Source organism: Corvus cornix, chromosome 3, assembly GCF_000738735.6.
Source record: "Corvus cornix cornix isolate S_Up_H32 chromosome 3, ASM73873v5, whole genome shotgun sequence".
NCBI classification, from domain to species: Eukaryota; Metazoa; Chordata; class Aves; order Passeriformes; family Corvidae; genus Corvus; species Corvus cornix.
Genome location: NC_047056.1, coordinates 1 through 19686, shown reverse-complemented (window position 1 = coordinate 19686; position 19686 = coordinate 1). Strand labels below are relative to the sequence as shown.

Genomic DNA, 19686 nt, shown 5'->3' with positions numbered 1-19686 from the left:
CAGCAGACAGAGCTGTTCTCAGCCCCAAAGTACTTGTATAGTGTGATTAGGTAAAAAGTGGTGCTAAAAATAGCAACAGAAGAGAGAAATAGCCAGTGGCTCATGTCCTAGCAGTCACATCAGTTTCTTTGTGGCTAGTTTGAGGGAGTAAGTCTTACAGAAATTTTCATGCTTTTTTCTTCTTTTTAGTGGAATTAATCTGCAGAGAGCAAGTACACGGTTCAGTTATCCCTCACACAGGGAACTAGGAAGAAGCTGTTCTCCATGTCAGCTTTGCAAGGCAGGGACGGATGATTTCATTGCAGTGAGTGACACATAGGCTGGATGTTGGGAAAGACTTCCTCATGTTTGTGATAGACATTGGAGTGGACTGCTGGGGAAAGAGTAGAGTAGATGCAATTGGAGTGTTTCAGGAAGGTTGAAGGGATAATCAGCTGTCAGAAGTGGTTTAGCTGAAGTGGACCCTGCCTTGAGGTGGGGGAGATAAACAACTTATGGAGGTCCCAGCTACCCTTAATCTCTGTGTGTCTCTGTGGGTTTTAAAGTATTTTCATCAGGGACACTGACTGGTTTTGATTGACAGCAGTTCTGAGTATTTGTCACACGTGTTGTCCTATATACCACCCCCAAAGTAATGAAAGTTGGGTGTGCTTACTGGCCTGGAAGACAGGCTGGCATGTCTGCTAATTCTTTCTCTTTTTAGCTGGATGCAAAGCAGTTATCACATACAACCAGGGAGTCAGGGGAGGCCGAATCATAGAGCTGAAGACAACTGTGGATGAAGCTGTGAAGAACTGTCCAAGCATCAAACATGTGTTTGTGGCTCAGAGGACAGATAACAAAGTCCAGATGGGTGACCGTGATATTCCCCTTGAAGAGGTATGTTGTTGTTGGATAACTGCTTTTAGGTCTGCATGTTGGCTAGGATAATCTTTCTCTCCATATGTGCCTTTGGGGCCTGAGTTCTGCTCCTTACAGCATCTGGATCTTCATCTTCAAATGGACTGCCTGTATTTACAGTCTGCTAGGATTGTGACTCAGAGCAGCTGAGTCTATGTCTGGTTTATCTCAATATGGGCAGGGCTATGCTGCTCCATTTCAGTAGTCCTGCAAACAGTGCTGAGATTTAGGAAGTGTTTCCTGAGACCCAGAGGTCACTGAGACCATTGTGGCCGTTGTTATTTTACCGTGTTCTGACGCTGTGTTATGGATTGCATGTGCACTCAGACTGGACACTGTTGAAAGGCAGTGCAGAAATGATGAAGTTCCTAGAGAGGCTTCATCCAGCCTGTGAACAGCGTTGTGGTTGCCCCATGGTGGGAGAACAGTGATGGCTTGGGACTATTTAGAGCCTGTGCTTCCTGGGGAAGAAAACAGCCATTGTTTTTATGTGTTTAGCTGGCACACGTGGGACTCCAGGCTAATGCAGAAGTAGTTTTATCAGTTTGCTGGCAGTAGTAAACAGGAACTACTCATGCTAATAATGCCTGGAAAAAGCTAATTGCTGGCAAGATGATTGCTCAAGAGCCTCTGTGCTGGTCACATGAGATAGAAAGAAGTACTAGTGTTAGTTAAACAGAGAAGACAGGTTTTATTCAGAAATTGTCTTACTCCTTACTCCACAGAGGATGTTGTGATTATTTTGCTTAGTCTGCAAACAGCTTGACGTGCTTTAGTGATCCAAGAGCTGAGCTCATCCCACTGTCAGTTGTAGGGTCTGAAACAAAACAAGAATTAACTAGTTAATATTGTTAAAGATCCTTACTGTTCTTTACAGCAGCTGTACTTTCCAGCTCCTGTGCAATGGCTTATTGCAAAATTTAAGCTCATGTTGTAATGGAGCATATGAGGATTCCATCTTTGTTTCAAAAACTGGCAAGTCAGCCTGAATTGGCAGTGCTGGAATGTCATGAGAAATACCTGAGATGAGCAGCAGTACAGTAACTCAGTGGCTAAGAATTACACCAGACTTTGTGAACTCTTTGTATTTTATTAAGCTTTGTTTGTCAGACACTTTTAAACAACTGGACCTACTGATGGTAGTGTTCACTTGTAAATACAGTGCGTTTACAGTGTATACTCATAAAAAGGCAGTACCAAGAAACTCCTCCAAGGAGCCGCCTAATAACTCTTGCAAGAAATCATTATTCATCAAGACACTACAGAGCTCGAGAGAAGCTCTGACCAAGCAGGACATTGCATCCTTCACTCCTGTGGTTCTGACTGTAGGGGTGAGGAGAGGATCTCACCCAGCTGGCCAAACAAGGGAGTATGAAGAGAGTGACAGAGGCAGGAGAATAAAGCACTCTGCTTCTCCTCGGTAGAAGAAATTAGAATTTGAGGATCACATGGACAGGACAGTCATCCATTGCTGGGGCCAGGGAAGGGAGATGAACACACAGTTTAACTGTAGCACTACAGATTTTAGAGGAAAAGGAAGGTACTAAGCAGTACCCAGTCAGCCTTGCTGCTGCTGTAAAGTGTTTGCAGTCACATTTTGGATTTCCACCAGCACCTTGCAAAGGCTTCAAATGTAAACAGCTATGACTTACCATTTTTTTTTCCTGAAATGTTATTTTATCTGGCCTGTTCTCCTTGACTTCTCTGCCCAGCAGAGGTACTGGTGGAAAGGTTAGATGCTATGCACCCACAGGAACCTTTTCACTAGGTGAGCCCATATAAGCTATGATAAATCCATGGACATTTATGAAGGGTGACAGCAATGGTGGCTCTTGTCTCTGGACACTGTTGCCATGCCTACAGAGTGTGATGGTTGGCTCCGTATAGCCAAAGTCTTTCTGTCATTGCCACCTTTTCTTTCTTAGGAGATGACCAAGGCAGATTCCGTCTGCGCTCCAGAGAGCATGGACAGTGAAGACATGCTCTTCATGCTGTATACATCTGGCAGCACTGGGAAACCCAAAGGAATTGTTCACACCCAGGCTGGATACCTGCTGTACGCTGCTCTCACACACAAGGTAACTCAGCTGCCTCCTCTGGGAAAGGTTCACTTACCTTCCAGCAGTGCTAACAAGAGAGACCTGGATCAGGGAAAAGTGCTGTATTCTCTGCTTGCTGCCCAGTTGGCTTATTGGTTGTAAACAAGCTGGAAAATGCCTGAACTATGTAATTAATCTTCAGGATTTGTTCTGAGGAATATGATACTATGCAAACCTGAACCTAGAGTTATGAAAGCAAGGAAATGGCAGTGCTGCTCTTGCATTTAAAATGTGCCAATGCTGGCTGCCCAGAATTTGCAGCTGAGGAGATTCTGGTAAGTATCTTACTGGCATTGGTAATGTGGATATTATTGTAGTATTTTGCGTTGGGATGCTGGACTTTTTTATTTCAGAGAGGATCTGGACTCTTAAAACAGCCTCTTTGCATAGTACTTTTTGTGCGAAGAAAAAGAATTGTATTTCCTTATGGTTGCACCGCTGTTCTGCTTTTCTGGGTGATCAAGAGAAAATCTTTTAACCTCCTTTCTCTTGAAAATGGAAAGAGTCAAGGCACTGCTTCTTGAAGCTTCTGGTCTGAGCTCTGGATATTAAAAGGTAACAGTGAAAAGAGGAGAGGACTGCGGTGAAAGATTTCCACCTGGCTTTAGTGGTATCACCCTGTTTGTAATCACACACAATTCATGTGAAGGTTTTCTTTCTTTAGGCTGACATGGTTGAATTTTTACAAGATTTGAATGTTTAAGTGTCAGACTTCTCTGTATGAAGAGCATTTGTTACGTCAGCTTTTCTAAGTGACAGCGTAAACTCCAAGGCATCTCTTTTTTAGTCCAGAAGGTAGATCTGCACCCTGGTGCATTTTCTCCACATGCAGAGTGCATGAGAGGGAAAGGCACTTGGAAAAGTAAGGTGGGAATTGTCTTTTCTAGGTGGAGGGATTAGCTGACCTGTGTGATCTCTGTGGTCTTTGCACATTCACCTGGGACACCCTTGTCACACACTCATGGGGTTTTTTTTTAGTTCTGATCCATACACTTGACTCCTTATGAGTCAGGACATCTTCACCGTATGGTAGAGGAGTTAGATTTCCATATCCAAGACAAGATAATGAGATCTCCAAGATCTTTATCTTGAATTTGATGAGCAAGGAGAGGGTAGCCTCTGGAAAGCAATGCACTTGTATAGAGAAGCTGATCAGCTAAGAATATTTCTCAGAAAATGTTTTATGGGCACCCATCAGTTCCTCCAGATCTCTCATGGAAATCTGTTGATATTGGTGAAGGGTCTGAGACTCTGTAGTCTGCAGTTTCCCTGTGACTCAGAATCAGCTCTCCCATGTGAACCACCTGGAGTAGGAAACCATAGGTATCTAAGGCTCTGAGCTTTGGTTGTAGCTTTGTTGCTCCAGCTGAGCAGCTGCTGGTACAGCTGTGCTTCCTGTATGTTTGCAAATGTGCTGGGAGCCTGGGGGCCCTGGTGCTGGTCCCTCTGACTCGCTTCCTCACTTTGGGCTGGTCTTCATGTGGCCGTGTCCCACACGCCTGGCTCCACTTGCCTCATGTGCTCTCCTGCTCCCATCTGGATGCCCAGTCCAGCACCTTTCCTTTGAGCACCTGCCAACAGGAAATCAGCTGGCCTTACGTTTATCTTTGCAGTATGTGTTTGACTACCAGCAAGGCGATGTTTTTGGCTGTGTGGCCGACATTGGCTGGATCACAGGACATAGCTATGTTGTGTATGGACCACTCTGCAATGGAGCCACCTCTGTCCTGTTTGAAAGCACTCCAGTGTACCCTGACCCAGGTGAGGAGGTGGTGGGAAAAGGTTTGGCTAGACATGGCAATGTGGCAGAAGAGGTTCAGAAACCTGTACAGTATGACCTGTCTGCTCAGGAGAGGTAAGCTCCATTGCTTTGGAACATGTGTATACAACACTCAGGAACATCTGTGAATCCGGGGTAGGGAAAAAAAAGCTGTCATTTCTTTTCCTCTGTACTCACAGTAGCAGCAGCTCCAGCTTTGGCTGTTAACCTTTCAGCTGAGTGTTTGCAGCGGTATGTCCGTGCTGGAAGGGTAAAAAGCCTTCCAGCTTTTTAAAAGTGTGATTTTGCAGGTCGTTACTGGGAAGTGGTGCAAAGGTTGAAAATTAATCAGTTTTATGGAGCACCTACAGCGATACGCCTGCTGCTGAATTATGGAGAAGAGTGGGTGAAGAAATATGACAGATCTTCCTTGAAGGTTTTGGGTTCAGGTAAGGGGCATGAAATCTTCATCTGAAAAAGACAAGGGGTTCTAGCTGGTGAAATGAAGATGCCCGAGGAGCTCAGCTGACCACATGGGATGTGGTTAGAAATAAGATGATAAAGAGGGCTCTGTGTCTGGCTATTCAAATATTTTCTCAGCGGAAGAAGCAACAAAATGACGTTTTGGGTCCATTGAACTTTTGTGTGATTGCCTGTTTCCTAGCTTATTTTGCAGGACCACATTCTTGGCTAAAAAGATTTATCTAATGGTAAAGGGCATCACTTTGAATTTTACTGGCATAGGTGACCCAAGCAGCATTTTCCTGCATTATTTTCTGTTCTGGAGGTTCTTAGTACATGACCTGCATTGATTAGTTACTTTCAGTGATATTCATTGCTTGCCTTTTGGTCCTTCTGGAAAAAGTCAGTCCTCAGTTACATGAGTGCATCGCAGTCCTTTGTGCATCACAGCAAAAGTGCTGGAAGCATTCTGCCTGGAGATCATGCGTTCAGCTTGTTGTACACCAAGAGGGAGAATGAACTGCCCGCAGTCTCTTGGGTCTCAGGTTGTTTTCTTTCTTGTTTTGGTCTAGTGGGAGAGCCCATCAACAAGGAAGCTTGGCAGTGGTTCTATCAGGTGGTGGGAGAAGGGCGCTGTACCCTTGTGGACACATGGTGGCAGACAGGTAAGAGGCAGCTTTGGGGGGCATGGGGGACCCTGGTCATTAACAGGTTGCTGGTAGGGAGAGAGGGATTAGCACATTTCAGTTTGATCTAACAAGTCTGTCAAAAAAACCCTCCTGGCATTTGGACCAGCTTTGAAAAGTCACTGGGGAGTTTCTGCACATAACAGCAATGTAACAACGTGTAAAAGCAATGGCAATGTTGGGTTTTTTGTTTTCCTCTAAATGTTCTTTGATATTTTGAGTGCTGGTAAATGCCAGTTGCTGCTAGAAATATGAGGCAGGGATTGAATTTCTGGGCAAAGCTGGCAATAGTAAGCTTGAATTGCAAAACTCATTTTCAGTTTATCCAGCTGTACTGACCTTGTCATTGTCTTGTCATGCAAAAGCACTGAAAGCACCACATAGCCACAATCTGTACTTAGGTGTGCTTTGTCTTCCTTCCTGGGAATGGTCAGAGGAGGATGGAAAACTAAGCTGTGTAGTCAAAGGGACCTTGTGCAACTGCTCTGGAAGATTGGAAAGGACAGAGTGAGAGAGACTTGCTGGCTGCCCATCAGGTGGCTGGAGGACAGTGGCTGTCACCCAGCAGGGCTGCTGGGGAGCACCTTCTCCCATGATTGAATTGATATTCCGTAGTTGCTTTGGCCCTGGACCTTTGATGCCTCAAAAAGGATGCACTTGTGTATTGGCAACATGCTTGGCCCATCTGTGTGCATTAGTTAAGGCTTGTTTGCCGTGTACAAGCTGCTGGACACAGTGACTGGCTGTCTCAGATCCCAGTCCAGCTGGAGCAGAGCTGGCCTCTACCTCCTGGCCTCCCTAGCCAGCAACAGAGAGAGGCCACATGCTGTACCCAGACTGGGGTTGTGCTGCCTGGTGGGGCCCTCTGCTCGAAGGAGTCCTGCAGCTCCTTCCTGGCTCCTTCCTCAGCACCCAGTCTTCTCTTTTCTGAGCACCAACACCCAGGAGTTGCTAAAGGTGCCTTGCAATATGTCCTTCTGAAGTCGTGAGATCCAGTTTGCCATGGAGACAGGAGCGCAGCTGCTGGCATTCTGCCTCTGCTGAAAAATAGTCTTAAACTGCCATTGAGCAGAATATTCATTCCCTTTCCAGTCAAGCTGCTCCTGATTTCTTCCTCATTCCTGCTAGCAGGCTCTCTATCTCAGTGTGATGAATTTTCTTCTGGCACACAACCAAGTTCCATTTAATCCAGACCAGGCTTGCAGGCTCTTTTTTTCATTTTCAGATTTGAAATAAAACCACCTCAGAATTCAGAGCAGCAATGTTAGCTGCTATCTACTTCAGCTACTGATCTCTTAAATCTTCTGGGTTCCTACATGCTGAGCAGAAGGAAAGCTGGCTGGCTAGGTCTTTCCTCATCATGCTTTCCTCCTCTCCGCTCTGAAAGAAAACACCATGGAGAAACAGTTGATTGCCGCACATTGACATAATTGAGAAGAATCCAGTTTTGCCCTAACATTTTTTGGTTGGTTTGTTAACTGGTGCATGTAGTGTTTGTGCTGTGTTGTCTATTTCCACCAAAGTACAGGGTTAGATGTTGTATTAAATTGTATTTCTCCTGGGATTTTGGAGCAACAACTGTCAGGTAAGAGGTAAAAAAACATTCCCTGTACAGTCTGCTAGAGCAGAGTGCTTGGTTTTACCTTGAACCAGGCATAGCTTTACAGGTAAACAGTCACCAGCTCCTGGAAGCATAATATAATGATAAATATTAATGACATTGATTTTAGTAGAAAGTGGAATCAATCTTTTTCCACAGTTGATGCTTTAATAAAGAGGAAGCCAAGTTAATCTTGGAAAGATTATATATGCCATTTGAACGTAAAAGGAGTGTGGGAAGAGATCACAGGAACAATGTGATGGATGCTGGCTGTGGTCCTGCAGTGTCACCTTTCCTATGCAATTTCAGTATAGCTGGTTAATTGTGCTGCTGTGTGCCGTGTCCTCCACGGGACACTGCTCTCTGGAGCAGCAACCTGTTGCCAGCTAATAAAGCCTGGCAGGCATCAGCTAATGGTGATTTAAGAATCTACTTTAAAGTTTTTGGATGAGGCAAATGAGTGAGAGAGCAATTATGAGAAACAATTGAAATAGTGTGGTGTGTGCAGATGAAAAATTCCTATGGCTCTTGCTGTTGAGACACCAGATTGTGATTGACAGTAACAGAACCAAAGCTGTGTTTGAGTTTTAGGTGTAGTTCTTCATGATGCAGAAAAGACACTAGGTATTTTCACTTTTGTCACTGATTCAGCCATGAACAGAAGCTGGTTTTGAAAGACATCTCTGAACAGACCCTGGAAGCTTTTGTTGTTTGCATCATCTCACATCAATTTAGACTGGCCTGGTGCTTCTGAAACAGATTCCCCCCAAAACAGGCACTCCAATCAGTCTGTGGTGGCAGAGAGCACTTGCTCTACTCTGCTGCCAGATGGGATCTCTGCATGGCAGAGGGGAGCCTGGTTCAAAGCACCCATCCCCTGCTCAGACTTTGCTGTCCTTGCCTGAGGTCTTGGTGGGTTTGCGCTGTGTTGACAGCGTGGGCGCAGGTAATGTGGAAGCACACCTTTCTCTGCCAGCTCTGCCTCTGAAGAGAAAGGCTTCATAAGGGCAGGGTAGAGCCTAGATGTTTTTGCTTGATATCATCTGTCAGTGGCTAAAATTTGTACTTCTAAACCAATTTATAATAGGTGTTCACCATGCAAATAATTTTTAAGGCACCTTTGCTACCATGCAGCTCCCTCAGGAGTGAGACTTTGCGTGCAGCTGGCTTCAGGATGTGTAGGATGTGGCAAACACCATGTTGAAACACAGCTCTCAGTGCTGTATTCAGGATGAGTACTAGCTTAGGAAGAGCAACCTTCAGTTTAATCACAGTCCCTGTTCTGATGCAGATTTTGTCTGTGCAAATAGAGAACAGCAGGTGTCTGGGGTGCTTTTTCCTGAAGAAATTCAAGCTCCCCTTTTCAAAATTAACAGAAACATGAAGTGAATGCACGCCCATCAATGAAATGGGAAATATTTCTATGTGTAAGCCACATGTGAAACCATTTGCTGCAGATCTAAAGCTTAGAGTCCATTAAAGACCCTTCTTTGTAGCTGGATGTAAATTCAGGGTCAAATTCAGCCTTTCCAACCCCTGGTTTCAGTTTTCACAACCTGAGTAAAGCCAGTAGAGGAATGCACTCTTCATGTGGCAGAACATATCTTTATTTATAGAGCTGTATTTTTAAAGGCCTTATTCTCCTTTGTTTTTGTTTCTCTCTTGTATTTCTGAATTAGATTTAGAATACAAAAGACCTCATTAAGGTCAGAGTCTGATTGAATGTTCATCCCAGCAGGAATGAAAAAGGATGATTAAAAGGTTCAATTTTGACTAGAAGATAAGCTCAACCTGCCTGTAAGGGGTGGGTTAATCTCATACTCTGTAATAACAGTAATTCAGACTCCTGAAGTACTTTTCCTGCTAACCTTAGACAGCTATAGAAACACTAGTGGGAGATAAATCCCCTGACATGCTTATGCTTTCCCTGTAAAAGCACTTCTGTGGTAGGAAATGGGGCTGCTGAGTACTGCCCATGCCAGGCCTGTGCTGCTTTCAGATGTCTGTGCTTCTTGGTCCTGCAGAAGCCTTTCCCAGGGGCTCTTTCTTGCAAGGTGGCTTCACTGTTTTCTTCTTGACCTAAGAACAGCTGGAATTTGCTTTCATCCAGCACTGGATGGACTACCTATGTTTTGGTTTTCATTTTTCTTCCAGAAACTGGTGGCATCTGCATTGCCCCACGGCCCTCAGAGGAGAAAGCTGAGATAATTCCAGCTATGGCTATGAGACCTTTCTTTGGGATTGTGCCTGTGCTGATGGATGAGAATGTGAGTTGGAGCTGTGCTGGGTGCCCAAATGAGAAGCTGGCGTGTGTTTCTGCTTCAATGATCTTTTGGACAGCAAAGGAACAGGATCCAGAAGGATGCTTGTTTCTCCATTAAAATGGTAGAATAGATGAGCAATTTAGATATACATATATATAGAGAGAGAGAAAGAGAGAGAGCGAGCACCTATCTCAGTTATCCATACAGACTGCCAACACGGCACTGCAAGTGTCTAGAAGAGTTGTTTACATTTATTTTCTCCACTTGTGACTCTCCACTGGCAGTCTGTAGTGAGCAACAGGGTGACTCTTGCCAGACCAATGACACAGAAGCTCTTCACTATTTGTCTTTCGTTCACCTATTCATCCTTCCTGTGCTTGAACCTGCAGGGAGAGGTTATAGAGGGCAATGATGTGTCTGGTGCGCTCTGCATTGCCCAGCCATGGCCTGGCATGGCAAGGACGATCTATGGAGATCACCAGCGCTTTATTGATGCCTATTTCAAAGCCTACCCAGGTAAGAAAAGTGCAAAGGGAAGACAGTTTCACTGTGGTGTAAGCATACTGAATATTTTCAGCATTACTTTCTGATATTTCTGGACCATCCAGATTGTGGTTTGGGGGGTGTGTCACATGTTGCAAGCATGCCCTGATGGTTTTAGGTAGTGTTGACCTTTCTAGCTGTCAAAAATGATGTATTTTCTAGAAAACTTTAATGCCTAAGCTTTAAAGTCCAAATACCTTTTCTTTGGAGCTTTGTGTCTCAGTTGGAAAAAGGATAGGAAAGAATGGGAAATACCTCCTGCATCACTGAATCTCAACCCTGTGTTACAACCTTCCTTTTTAAAATGTGGTCAAGTTGTGTCTGGTAAGTAACTAGAAGTGGCAGGGAAACATTTTTTGTAGGACATTGGACATGACAACTGTCTTCACTCAGGAGAGCAACTGAAAGGGATTTGAAAGCTACAGGGGTAGGCAAGAATTAGGCAATCCTGAAAACTGTACAAAATGGGCTGGATAATAAGAATGAGAAACTGGTACTAGAAATTGAATGACCTCATAGTCCCTTATTACTCACTACATTTACATCTGATGTCTTGTTGATATTTAGTTGATAGTTGTTTAATTGATCTGGAAAGGCAGAAAACATGACTGAAAGTCCATGAATAGGGCAATAATGGGTCCTGGCAAGAACCACCTTCAGATTTCACAGCAGTAGCTGCCTGCTGCTTCTCAGATGTGCCACTGGAACAATTCAGATGCAGACATGGCCTTGGTGAAGAGCCAACACGATCTGTGTTACTGGATGCGTCTTCAGTGACACTGGAGTTTCTAGGAAACCCTGGGTCTTTTTCAGTTTCCATCAGATTTTAGACACTCCATGCTTATCATGGGGTGGTTTGGGGATTTTTTAGCTAATCTGATAGCAGTTTTTCTCCCACACTCATACACTAGAGAGTTACTGTTATCTGATATCTAAATCTTTGTTAGCTGGGAGGGAAAATAGCTTTTCATCCATCCTAGTGTAAGTGATTAAAAAAATTGGCAGTGTTCCCATATACAAAGTGTAATAGAACTGCTCCTTTTCAGCTGAACAGTTGTAGTTTTCCATGTGTGCTGAGGTGTAGCCAGCAGCAGTTCTGAGCTTGACCAGTAGCCTGTGGCAAATGGCATTTGAAGTGGTTTTATCTTAGTGCTGTGTGCACCAAGAGGCCTGAGCACACAGCTGCTGTGCAGATGTAGGCATGAGAAGCCTAGGGAGATCAGAAAGCCCCTCTTGGTTCTGTAAATCCAACTGAGCATCGCTGGGTTGTGTTGCTGGGCTTGGTTTTACTGTAGGAACGTTAGCCACTGGTTGCTGCTGATTGCCTACAGTGATTTGTCCGTCTTGGCAGAGATCTGAGCTCCACTGCCTTGGTGCTATTCAGGGGCTTATTAGGAGCCAGCACAGCCCAGGTAGAGCAGAGGAGGGTCAGGGATGGCAGAGGCAAGTGAAAGGTGTGAGGAAATGGCGTGAGGCAGGTCACACAGCTGTGAGCTTGTGAAGGCCTCCAAGCTGCCCGATCCACCCTGCCCTGCTTGCCATCCTGTGGCATGGTCTGTCCTGCACCAGAGCCCAAAACTGGTACACTTGCTGCTGCTGATCAGCCCTGTGTCTTTGCTGCAGGTTACTACTTCACAGGGGATGGTGCTTACAGGAGCCAGAAAGGCTATTACCAGATAACAGGGCGCATGGATGATATCATTAACATAAGTGGACACAGGCTGGGGACAGCAGAAATAGAAGATGCAATGGTAAGTTCCAAGCAGGTAGAGGTCCCTTGACAGGGCATATCTGTGGGGTAGGGTGACCCTTTCAAAGCAGCTTTGTCTTTTGCCTTCAAACCCTTGCCCCTGCATAGACACAGCTTGGTGCACAATGAATAGCAGAGGAGCAAGAGGAAACAGCTCCCTTGTGGAGGAGACAGAAAATGAGCAAGTGAGAGGAGCCACACTGTGGACACTCCCTGCAATTGAGCTGTCAGAGCTGTGTTTCCTCTCAGTGATGTTGTGCTGTTGCAGTTGTCGTTCTGGATGCTGGTGGACCCTCCATAAGTGTCTCTCCTATTTCTTCCTTCTCTTTTGCTAAAACCTGACCTCTCCTTCCTAAACCTGTGGTTCTTGCTCATCTGCACAAGCTGAGTATGCCTGAGAATTTGGCAGTGTTTAACATAAAGCAACCTTAATTTATATCAGCTGCAAAGCTAGCCTGTCATTTTGAGAGAAAATAGTATCTCAGGGAATTGAAAACAAAAGGTCCTCAGAGTGTTTATATTTAAAGCTTGACCTGTATATTTATCTCTGTATTATATGCCTTGCCTGCAAATGGCACTTAAATGCAACATCTGATGAACCTGAGCTGTGTTCACATGGAACACAGGATCCTACTTTGTCCTCTGTGAGTAATTCTTTTGTCTGTGCAGGTTTCTGATCATAGCTATAGGATCCAGTTCCTCTCACAATCTGTGTATGTGTATGCATGTGGAAATGCAAATATATTATGTGCCTAGATTGCTCTGTGATGTTTACTTTCATATTTTAATCTAATTTAAGATAACATAATCCATTCTTTGGTGTGGGATGCAGGTATGTTGTTTCTTCTGGTCCGTGCGCCCAAACTGTCATCTTACTGCAGAAGAATGTTAAATTAAACTTTGCAGTGCAACAGAAGTAATCATTGTTGTGTAGCGTAATAACAAAAGTGCGTTTGGGTCAGGGAATGAAGAAATCTGATTCTTTCTGCCTTCTGATGTGCTTTGGGCACCTATAAACACCGGGCCAGTGTGGACTGTGATGTTGGCTGCTTCACTTTCTACCTCTGCTGGCCACAGTTCTCTGTAGCACTGAGCACTGCAAGACTGCTTTTCCTTGTGATTTGGCAGTGGCCAGTCACCACTTGGATCCACAGTCATGCACAAAGAAAGAGAAAGAGGGTTTCCAGCTGTTGCAAATTCAGCTTGGTGTGCAGTGGGCTTAGCAGTGGATGTAGGGGTACTTACTTGTGTGTATAAAAGCAGGGCCAGTACAGGGCTAGTCCCTGAGATGTGGCCATGGCCATGGCCACCAGCTGACCCTGCAGTAGGAAGTTGGCATCCAGTTTTCCTGTTGTGCTTTCAGCAGGATCTGGCAAGCGGAAAGCAAGATATGGCAAGGTGTTTTGTTTGTAGAGCAACTGCCACAAACTCTGTAGGGCTTGAAGCAGTTATGATTTGTGTATTTTTGTTTGACTTTTTGTGAAGGCTGATCACCCTGAGGTCCCCGAGACGGCTGTGGTTGGGTATCCACATAAAATCAAAGGAGAAGGTATGTGAAAAGCAGTGTCCTGACATGACATCTGCATATACTTCCCTTAAATTCTAACCCAGGCTGCATGTTAGGAGATGCTGAGGGATTGGGAGGGCAGTTATTCTTAGGCTGACTGGCACTGCAGCCCCAAGAGACAAAGACAGATATGAAAATAGCTACATCTTCCTAGCCTGGGTATTACTCCCTAAACTGTTTTTATACACAGTGTTTATGTATATGGTAGAGCTTCCTTTTACAGGATTGTGCTTAGAAGTGTCCCTTGAACAAAATGGGAATAGCTGATTTGCACTGGCCAACTTTTGATCCCAGTAACACTTTGGTAATTTATGTTCTCTTGTCATTGTCACTGACAGAAGTCACAGATACTGAGAAAAGGCTGGGCCATCATTTGAGGGCTGGAGTTTGACTCACTTTTGTAAAAAGGATCAATGATTTTCTTGTCAGTCCCTAGATGGTGCATAGGAGTTATTTGAAACCTTCCCTGGCATTCGAATGAGCGTCCTTGGTCTTTCCAGACAGTATCTAATATGAGGTTTGTGGCTTCTGCTCATTTGTCTTCCAGGTGCCTTTGCTTTCATAGTGCTAAAGGAGCAGACAGCTCATGTAGACCATATCAAAGAAGAGCTCAAAACCATAGTGGCTTCCAAGATAGCAAAGTATGCTGTGCCTGACCACATTCTGGTAAGTGGGAGACTGAAACTGGTACCAGCAACAGGAAATGGTCACATCAAGCAACCCTCACTGTCCTACCTGCAGTGCTGCTGTTGTCCTCCTCTGGCAGGATAAAGAGGCAGGGAAACAGAACTGGCTGGAGGGATCCAGGCAGGGGGAAGACAGGTGCAGGTCTGTCTGCATGGGAGAGAGGCACTGAGAGGCAGTGACACTGCCCAGCTAGCTTGCAATGATAATTAGCATCAACATCAGATCTCAAAGCACTGGCTGTGTTTCTGTTGCACAGCAGGCCTGGCCCTGGAAGTATTGAGCTCCAGGCTCTGTCTCAAGCATCCTCCTTTCAGCAGATCCCTTTGTATGTTAGGGGGTAGTTCACAAAGCTGCTCCTTAGCTGTCCCCCAAGGTCTGCCTGCATCCATTTCTCTCTTCTCGAAGACAGTGACCAGACACTTCTTTGAGGGGCTCTGCTTTAGCCACATGCATGTAAGGTGGACACCAAGGCCCAGGTAACAGAATACAACAGGAGCAGGCAAGGGTAGCTCCTTCAACTTGGAACAGCCCAGGATATCCTCAGTGGATTGGAGAAGCTTTCAGAACTTGCAGGTGTGCAAGGGAATGCCTCCATTTCCCTATGTTTTGGGGTAGTCCTGCAGAGAAGTCCTCTAACCTTTTCCTTGTGTGTCAGTTAATGCTATAGAGTTTTGTAGCCTACTGGCCTGATTATGTAGCAAAATGTGAGACCTGTTGGTGTCTCTGCTCAGTGTCTGAGAACTCTTCATCAGCCTCAGATTTATGCTAAAGCCTTTGAATTTGCTGCTAAGTCCTTCCCAGGAGGCATAGTCAAGGCACTTAAGATTGTTCTGGTTATGAAGGAAGGTGTGTAGGCTGACAGATACCAGGCAGAGAGAAACATCAGCAGACAGGAGATATCCCTTGAGTAGACCATGCAGCTGGTGTGCAGAATTGTGTTGCTTTATATTCCTGCCCTGTAAAGCTGAATATATATATTTCTGTCTGTTCTGGTAATGTATTGAGATTTGTGTCACCATTGATGCCTAAGTTTTCATGTGCAATTATATTTCAATAGTTAACAGCATATTCAGGATCTGATTCCCAAAAGAGCTTTGCGTCCAGCAGCACCCAGCCTGGACATGGCAATGGGGAACAAAGTTCACTTAAAATAAGAATAAAATGTATAGCACAAGGAATTGATGCTTGTGACACTCCTTTCCTTGGACATAATCTAGTGTGCTCAATGGTCTGTTTCCCAGGAGCCTCAAAGGAGCTGTGGCGATGAAAAGTGTGCCAGGCTTAGGATAGTCCAGACAAACTTCCTTGTGGTTTCCAGCAGGACTCAAATTCTATGAAAGGTGTGTCTTTCCCTTCTTTGCAGGTGGTAAAGCGCCTCCCTAAGACCCGATCAGGGAAGATCATGAGAAGGCTGCTGAGGAAAGTAGTCACTGAACAATCAAGCAACATGGGAGATGTCACCACACTTGATGATCCAAGTGTTGTCAAGGAGATATTGGATGCTTACCAGAAATACAAGGAGAAGAGTTCCTCATAACAGGCGGCTCTGGAATTTCTCTCCTTCAGAAATGTGGAAGGTCTCAAATAACCAGGCAAACAGCATAGTTCTCTTTTTAAAAACTGTTTCCTTCTAGGGGAACAAGATTTTCCACTCCGTAACATACTTGGAGATGCACAGAGCTAGGAGCAGTCTGCAGTCTTACACAGTCAGTGAACTCCTTTTCCTTGCTCTCAGGGCTGTTGTAGAGCAGCCATTGGTGGTTTCCATGAGCTGTGCTGAAATTTAACACGAGCTGAAGCAAGATGCAGATGTTACTGTTCCTCATTTTAATGTTATTGTACAGGGAAATGTTTTTTATACAATGCCTCTTGCTGTTTTAAAAGAAGCCCTGGAAAGCACTTCTTCCATTTTTCCTTCAGCTTGGCTGTCTGAGTCCAAGCAGCTGTATTTCACTGCAACTGTGGTGCCTTTTCAGCAATTCTGGATATTCTAGTAAGTGTTTCATATGCATTACTAGGGACATGAAAAGGATGTGGCTAGTCCAATAATTCTTCCTTGACTTTACCCATTATTCTAATACCTCCTTTGGCTTTCCTCATATGGATTTTCCTACCACAGTGTGTCCTGGGACTTCCCAGAGATGGGGAGCCTGTGACCCTTCCTGTCCCACCTAGGTAACCCAGCACCAGCACTTGCCAGCTGCAAAAAGGAGCCACAAAGCCCATGACTGGACTTCCGACAGGTCCTCAGTGCATTGCTGCCATGCTGATTTACCAAAGAGTTAAGTGCCTTGTGGGTACCCACAAACTGCACAGTCCACTAAAAAAAAGTGCCTCTTAGATGCCTTGGGGAAAGCAATAGCAGCATTCCAGACCAGCAACCTCAGAATAGTAGGGAAGAATAGCCTTTGTATTTCCCATGCTTTCAAAATTGTAACTAACATAGTCAGTGTTTTATTTCTGGATTCGTTTTATCATGAACACATTCCAGTTGAAGCACTCCTTATATTTGGGCTGTACAGAAGAATTTGCTAGTAGGGTTACTTCTGAATTTAATTGGAGCAACACTGCTTTTTCTAGTGGGACTATGTACTGGAAAGACAATTCGTGCACCTAACTGGAGGCAGGAAAGGCAGGAGGGAAATGGGTAGGTGATCTGTAGGACTGGGAAAGGAGTGGTAAATTTTTTGGCCAGCAGAGATTCTGGTACCACAATGGGAAGCAGGCTTCTTGAAGTATGATGTGTTCTCAAAGACAGGTGTGTTGTCTTAGGTCCCAGAATTCCTCTGAGGACACCAGCTGCATTTGCTTTTTTAAAAAAATATTTTAAACATCTCTAGGGACTGAATAATACAGTAAGGAATACATGCTTTGTTAAATATTCCATCCTTCTGACTGAAATGCATTTTTACATAAGGTAAGTAGACAACCTGAGGACTTTTTGGGAAGTTGAAGATCAGAAGGTTTGAAGGTTTTATAGAGTTGATAGGATGTTAATATTTTAGGAGATAGACACTACTTTATTGCCATTGCAATAGGAAAAAACCCAACCTGCTTCATTAAGTAATTTTCAAGTGGGAAGCAAACAAGAGTTAATTTTTTTGACAGAAAAAGTAGACTCCCTTGTGTAAACAAGTTGTCTCCATGCAGTCTGAAATAACAGTGTGGAGGAAGAAAAATTACTTTTGAACAAGGTTACACACTTTCCTTTTAGTCAAGAAAGCATTTCTTACATTATGGACATAGAATTTCCTTGTCTTAGTGACCTGAAATTTCCATGCATGTTGTGCCAGTGGTCACAGACCCATGGTTTAATTCATCTGAACTGTATCACAAACACTGTCTGTGTGAGGAGCAATGTGCTTTGGTGCATTGGGACATTTGTCATCCAATTCCTCTGCTCAGGGAAAATGAGAGATGGGTGCCCTCCCTCACCTGCATCCCTGTTGTCTCAGCTTGCATGGCCTTAGAGACCATGGCTGCCAAGGAAGTTCCAGGCTGACCAGGAAGCTGCAGAAGCACAGTAAATTCACAGCTGTACCAGCTGTGGTGTGGACGGGAAGTTGTGGATGCCCCATCCCTGAAACTGTTCAAGGCCAGGCTGGATGGGGCTCTGAGCAACCTGGTCTAGTGGAAGGTGTCCCTGCCCATGGCAGGGGGGTTGTAACTAGATGGTCTTTGAGGTCCTTTCCATGCAAACCTCATTTCCACAGCTGAGCTGTGTGGTGCTTGGGATGTCCATCTGTTCAGAAGCCCCCTTGGCATATTCCAAGAAAGCACATGGTACTCCTGTGCTGCCCACACAGTGTTCTGCAGTGGACATGGCTTGTGCTGGGCAGCCTCAGTTTCTTAGTAAAACTGCACTTCTGCAATTGGCTCTTGCAGCTGACAGCCCATGCCCAGCCCATGTAATGGCACCCTGGGTCTGGTAAAAACAGAGCTAGGCAGGGCTTGGAAAGAGCACTTCTTATGAAAAGAAGGATACCGTGCTTTACTGAGCAGGCTACTCATAGAAAGCTTTAAATTAAAATCGAAACTTTAAATTTTCCTTCCAGAGTTGAAATTTTCAGTCCACAGAGGTCCCCATTTCTTTTTTCTACCCACTACCTCTGCTAACTGCAGTAATTGCCTCTTCACTACGAGCTTGAGCTTTGCATTTTTCATCAACAACAGCACTGGTGTGCAGTGACAGTGCTTTCTACTTCACGTGCAGCAAGCTTGTGGCTCAGGGAGCAATTCAGCCCACAGAACTGGCACTTGTTTGCTCAGTGCCTGAAATGCCAGGAAGGAGGAAGTTTCTGAAGGACCCCAGGCCTGCAAGGCTCTTAAGACAGGCTGATCTTCACCGATCAGTGAAGTAGTCAGGTATCAGTGGGATCACGGGACAAACTTGGGGGCAATTGCTTCACTTAGAAAAGCAGAGCTGTTGAATTCTTCTAAACCCCTGTGTGTCCATGAGTGATGTATGGGTTGTTTGTCAGACTGCCTTTGTAACTTCATTAAAAGAGATCCAAAGTCAATTTTACCTGTTGCCACTTATTGCAAAGGGCCGGTATGCTTTTGTTTCCCCACTCAGTTTTGCCAGTAAGACCTGGTCATGATGCTTTTCCCCCCGCTGGAGACACAGACCATGATTTTTCCAATTTTATAAAGGGAAAGCTCCATCTGTCTAGAGGTGTGTTTTGTACAGTCTAATGTTAAACCTTTAATTGATTTGTTTTACTTGTAATCATGCTTTAAACATATTTATTGTCCTTGACCGAAACCAGTGTCTTCAGTGATCTTTGTATTCATATTTTCAGTAAAGGAAATACGTGTGATGAGTTGGCTTTGCATTATAGGCATCAGGCCTTCTATCCCCTCAAGAGTCTGGGACTTTCTCAGTTCTTTGAACTTTCAAAGGAAGGCAAAGGAGCTTGAGATCAGGATGAGTTGTGATCCAAATTGCTGTTTCTCTTTGCTCCTTTCCTCTAAACAGTAGCTCACAGGAAATGGGTTAATGCCAGAAAACTGCCACTGCAAAAAAAGGGCAAAGTTGGAGAACATTTGGGTGTCAGTAAGGTGAATGTCTCATGTAAATCCTGAGATCCCACTGCTCTACACTTTTTCCTGTGTGATGCAAACAGAGAGTGATGAGTGGGAATATTTAATTACCATTAGTTGATATGGGGAGTTCAGCTCGTTGCTTTTTGCACACCTTGCACAAGTAGAAAAGGAGTGAAAGCTGGGTGTGTATGGGCAACATGAGAGACAGCATTGTGTAGAGAAAGTGCATAGCTGTTCCAGAGTCAAGCAGATGAGAAGGAATTTCTTTCCAGGTGCCTTGGATCATTTATGACACAAAACACATCCTCTGCAGGGTGTCTTGT

The 19686-nt window shown here is 44.7% G+C and overlaps 1 protein-coding gene across 1 annotated transcript in view; it reads left to right on the top strand.

The window, feature by feature from the left end:
- The window catches only part of ACSS1 (acyl-CoA synthetase short chain family member 1), a 29920-nt gene extending 12498 nt beyond the window's left edge, over window positions 1-17422 (top strand). Inside the window, exons 4-14 of the mRNA XM_039569675.1 lie at window positions 704-879; window positions 2826-2978; window positions 4613-4760; window positions 5070-5207; window positions 5793-5885; window positions 9661-9773; window positions 10160-10286; window positions 11937-12064; window positions 13549-13612; window positions 14178-14296; window positions 15681-17422. Coding sequence (XP_039425609.1) covers window positions 704-879; window positions 2826-2978; window positions 4613-4760; window positions 5070-5207; window positions 5793-5885; window positions 9661-9773; window positions 10160-10286; window positions 11937-12064; window positions 13549-13612; window positions 14178-14296; window positions 15681-15854 — 1433 coding nt within the window. The 3' untranslated portion in view covers window positions 15855-17422. The remainder of the gene's footprint in view (window positions 1-703; window positions 880-2825; window positions 2979-4612; window positions 4761-5069; window positions 5208-5792; window positions 5886-9660; window positions 9774-10159; window positions 10287-11936; window positions 12065-13548; window positions 13613-14177; window positions 14297-15680) is intronic.
- The last annotated feature ends 2264 nt before the right edge of the window (window positions 17423-19686 follow it).